The sequence below is a fragment of the Octopus bimaculoides genome, chromosome 4, assembly GCF_001194135.2.
Source record: "Octopus bimaculoides isolate UCB-OBI-ISO-001 chromosome 4, ASM119413v2, whole genome shotgun sequence".
Taxonomy (NCBI): domain Eukaryota; kingdom Metazoa; phylum Mollusca; class Cephalopoda; order Octopoda; family Octopodidae; genus Octopus; species Octopus bimaculoides.
Window position 1 is genome coordinate 87,317,760 of NC_068984.1, and position 3,751 is coordinate 87,321,510.

Genomic DNA, 3,751 nt, shown 5'->3' on the forward strand with positions numbered 1-3,751 from the left:
ATATATATATATATATATATAGATATAGATATATATATGTATATATATATATATTCATACATATGCATGTATGTTTATATTTTATGCAACATGTAACTTTCTAAGTTTATCATTTAGTTGTAGGGGCAAATTGTCAGTGCCATTTGCAAGCCTCTTCAGATTGGTGAGGTCAATAAAGTTACGCTGACCTTGAATATCTGTAGGTTGATTCCTTGATTCCTTTAGTGAAAACATGGGTAGGGAATTATTCTTTTTGGAGCATGTAATTTTGGGTTAGGAGAATTGATGAAGTGTGTAGTACTCAGCTGTGTGTTGAAATAGGATAGGATGAAAGGAAGAAAAGTCAATGAACTGGCTGAACTCAAATGAAAGTGGTATGCTGCCAACAAGTTTAGAGGTGTGGAAACCATCATAGTGACAGTAACAAAGACAGAAAAGAATCAGTACTTCTGTGAGTTCATGGTTTTAGTGTTTTGGTGAATGATTTTTTCCCACTCAGCTGGATAACTTTCTTTGCATGTAGCTGAGAATATGTATACATACTTAGTCTTTATTGCAAATAATAATCTGACATAATTTAGATAATCTAATAATTACATATATAACACGTATGCATATGGTGTAGTAAGAAGCTTGCTTCCCAACCACATGGTTCTGGGTTCAGTCCAACTGCATGACACCTTGAGCAAGTGACTTCTACTGTAGCCTCAAGCCAACCAAAACCTTGTGAAAGAGAAAGTGAGAAAGTGAGAAAGTGAGAGACAGTAGATATATAGATTAAAAGAAAAGTTGATACATAGACATTGTTAAATCAAAGACAAATAACTACAACAAATATTGGATGTCAATTTCACTTTTCACTACCACATGAGGATAAAATTAACTTGCAAGTGGCTGAGCACTCCACAGACATGCATACCATTAACGTAGTTCTCAGAGAGATTCAGCCTCACACAGAATATGACAAGGCTGGCCCCTTTCAGTTACAGCTACAACTCATTTTGGCCAGCTGAGTAGACTGGAGCAAGATAAACCTTCAAGTGTTGCAAAGAAAACGAAAGAAGATCCTATATAGGGGCAAGAAAATCTTTTTAATCATTAGGGTTACTATGGGTATTAATCTGGTCCTAACAGTGGTATTTGTGGGTCTCACAGATCTGGAGGCCAAGCCCCTAGATAAACACCAATGCACAGGCTGTTCTTGTCAAACTGAGTGTGAGTCGAGGGTGAATACACAACGGAATAACAATTATTTCATTGCTTATATTAAACACAACATTTTTGCCTTATGATATGGAGCATTTCCTTTTCTTTCACTCTTTTTTTTAAAAAATGGCACACTGTCATTTATGATGATGAGGTTCCTGTCTATCTGATCAGTGGAACTGTCTGCTCATAAAATTAACGCGTAAGTGGCTGAGTACTCCACAGACATGCATACCATAGTTCTCAGGGAGATTCATCCTCACACAGAATGTGATAAGGCTGGCCCTTTGAGTTACAGTTACAACTCATTTTTGCCAGCTGAGTGGACTGCAGCAAAGTGAAGTAGAGTACCTTGCTTAAGAACACAGCGTGCCACCAGGAATCATACTCATGACTTTATGATTGTGGGCTGAATACCCCTAACCACTGAGCCACACACCTTCACTCTCTTAACCATAGAGAAAAGGAGTGAAGCGATAGAGACAGAAAAAGGAAAGCCTCAGTCATTTAAAATGACAATTAGACTGAAATACGATCGATCTTTTCTAGCTTCTTTACTTTTAACAATGAAGAAGAGGGAAAGACATTTAGTAATGAATAGAGGTAACTTTTACAGGTGTTTACATTTTTATTCTGGGAGTTCTAGAATGATCGAGTGTTAGTTCACTCTTCTTTCTCCCACCCTTGGTACTTATTCGCCTTCTTTCAAAGTTCTTCATGTCTTTTAGTTGGTGGTGGGGGGGAAGACCATGTTTTTTCTCAGGCACGTTTAATGTCTTCTCTACAAACAACAAACAAGACTCTGCTTCCCTTCTTTTCTTTTTATACAAAAACTAATGCGAATTTCAAACGGGGTACAGGTATGAGAAGAGCTCAGAAAAATGGGTAATACCCCCCCAAAAATGGGTGGGAGAGAAAAGTTGCCAACAGGTGGCTACACGAAATTCAACTCTAGAGTTGTTTCTACTATAGCCTCGTGTTTGACCCCACCACCACCATTGCTTAAGACACTTACCCAAGGTACCATGCAGTGGGACTGAACCTGGAAAGCAAGCTTTTTACCACACAGCCATGCCTAATGTAATAAAGTATATTTCGAAGAAAGTTTGCATACTATGTTTGCATACTCTCTATGCACTTGTTTGGCCTTCAACGAACATAGGAGGTCAAACAACCACAGAGAATTTCGTTTTGGCTCCACATCTTATTTATAGATGGAAATTAACTTGCAGCTAATATATTTAAACATGATATAATAATTGCTAGACTTAAGTATATGTTTAAAATTTTCTTTTAACAAAGCAGTTTTAAAAGATTTTTTTATTTTTTGATTTCAGGATGGCTGTATGATGAAACAAAGAACTACGACTTCTCTTTTTACCTAGCTGGAATTACATTGGCTGGGGGTGGTCTTTTGTTATATATTATACCATTTTTAAAACGATACCAAAAGAAAAAGCAACATGTGATTACTGAACTAACGTCAGATGCACCGACAATGAACAGTACACCACCACAAATTGTTGTTAGTTTGACAGATATTGATTCTAATCATGAAGAATTGTGATCATTTTACAGATATGACTAATTTTATAATTAAGTCATTCATTAAGTTAGTCCTACTAAAGCAGGAAATATTTCTCAGGTCATGCAAGAAAACTTTATCAATTTATATTCACCAAACATTAATTTTAATCATGGAGTTTCTCATATTTTGCTATCAACACATTATTCATTTAGCTCAGAGTCTTTTGTATGATATGATTCTACATATGTTTATGTAAATATACCACTCTATATATATATTTATAAACATATGTGTAAGATAAGTTTTATGAAAGCCAAATATCTTGTTGTGTAAATACAGGCACACACACACACACACATACACACACACACACACACACATACACACACACGCACGCACACACACACACATGCATATACTTATATAAATATATACGTGAGTGTCAAAACATTTAAACATGTCTGTAGAGATGGTGAATTGGCAGGGTTGTTCAGGCATTGGATGAAATACCTTATGGTATTTATTCTAGCACCTTACAATCTGAGCTGACACCTTGCTGAGACCATCTTTAGTTTTCATTCTTCCAGGGTTAATAATTATAGAACTATTCAAGAATCATGGATTATCAGAACTATTAGATCATCAGACCTTGTGGTATTTTTTTTTTTAATTGTTGAGTTCTGAGTTCAAATCTTGCCATGGCCTACATAGATGGTACAATTAATATGTCATCCAATTCAACAATACCACCACTGGGTCCTTGTGTGCCTTTAGCAGAGTCTGCCACTCTGTTGCAAGCATTTAGATCAGGTCTCTCATTTGAAGAAGTCTTCCCCATTCCCACCAGTCTAGGAGGCTCTGAAAAGGGTCATAGGTACTGCTCGTCATCCCGAGTAAGCAATATATAGATATATATACATATATATATGTAAATATATGTATGTATATGTGTATGTGTGTGTGTGTGTGTATGTGTATATATATATATATATATATATATATATATATATATATGTG

The 3,751-nt window shown here is 35.8% G+C and overlaps 2 protein-coding genes across 5 annotated transcripts in view; one reads left to right on the top strand and one right to left on the bottom strand.

Annotated features, from left to right (window-relative positions):
* The window catches only part of LOC106870223 (monocarboxylate transporter 12), a 104,060-nt gene extending 100,315 nt beyond the window's left edge, over positions 1-3,745 (top strand). For all 4 annotated transcript variants that reach the window (XM_052967205.1, XM_014916236.2, XM_052967207.1 and 1 more), the window contains one exon: positions 2,544-3,745. In XM_052967205.1, coding sequence (XP_052823165.1) covers positions 2,544-2,773 — 230 coding nt within the window. In that variant the 3' untranslated portion in view covers positions 2,774-3,745. The remainder of the gene's footprint in view (positions 1-2,543) is intronic.
* LOC106870222 (EEF1A lysine methyltransferase 1) overlaps positions 1-3,751 on the bottom strand; it is a 318,548-nt gene that overhangs the window by 288,477 nt on the left and 26,320 nt on the right. The gene's annotated exons all lie outside the window — the stretch shown is intronic.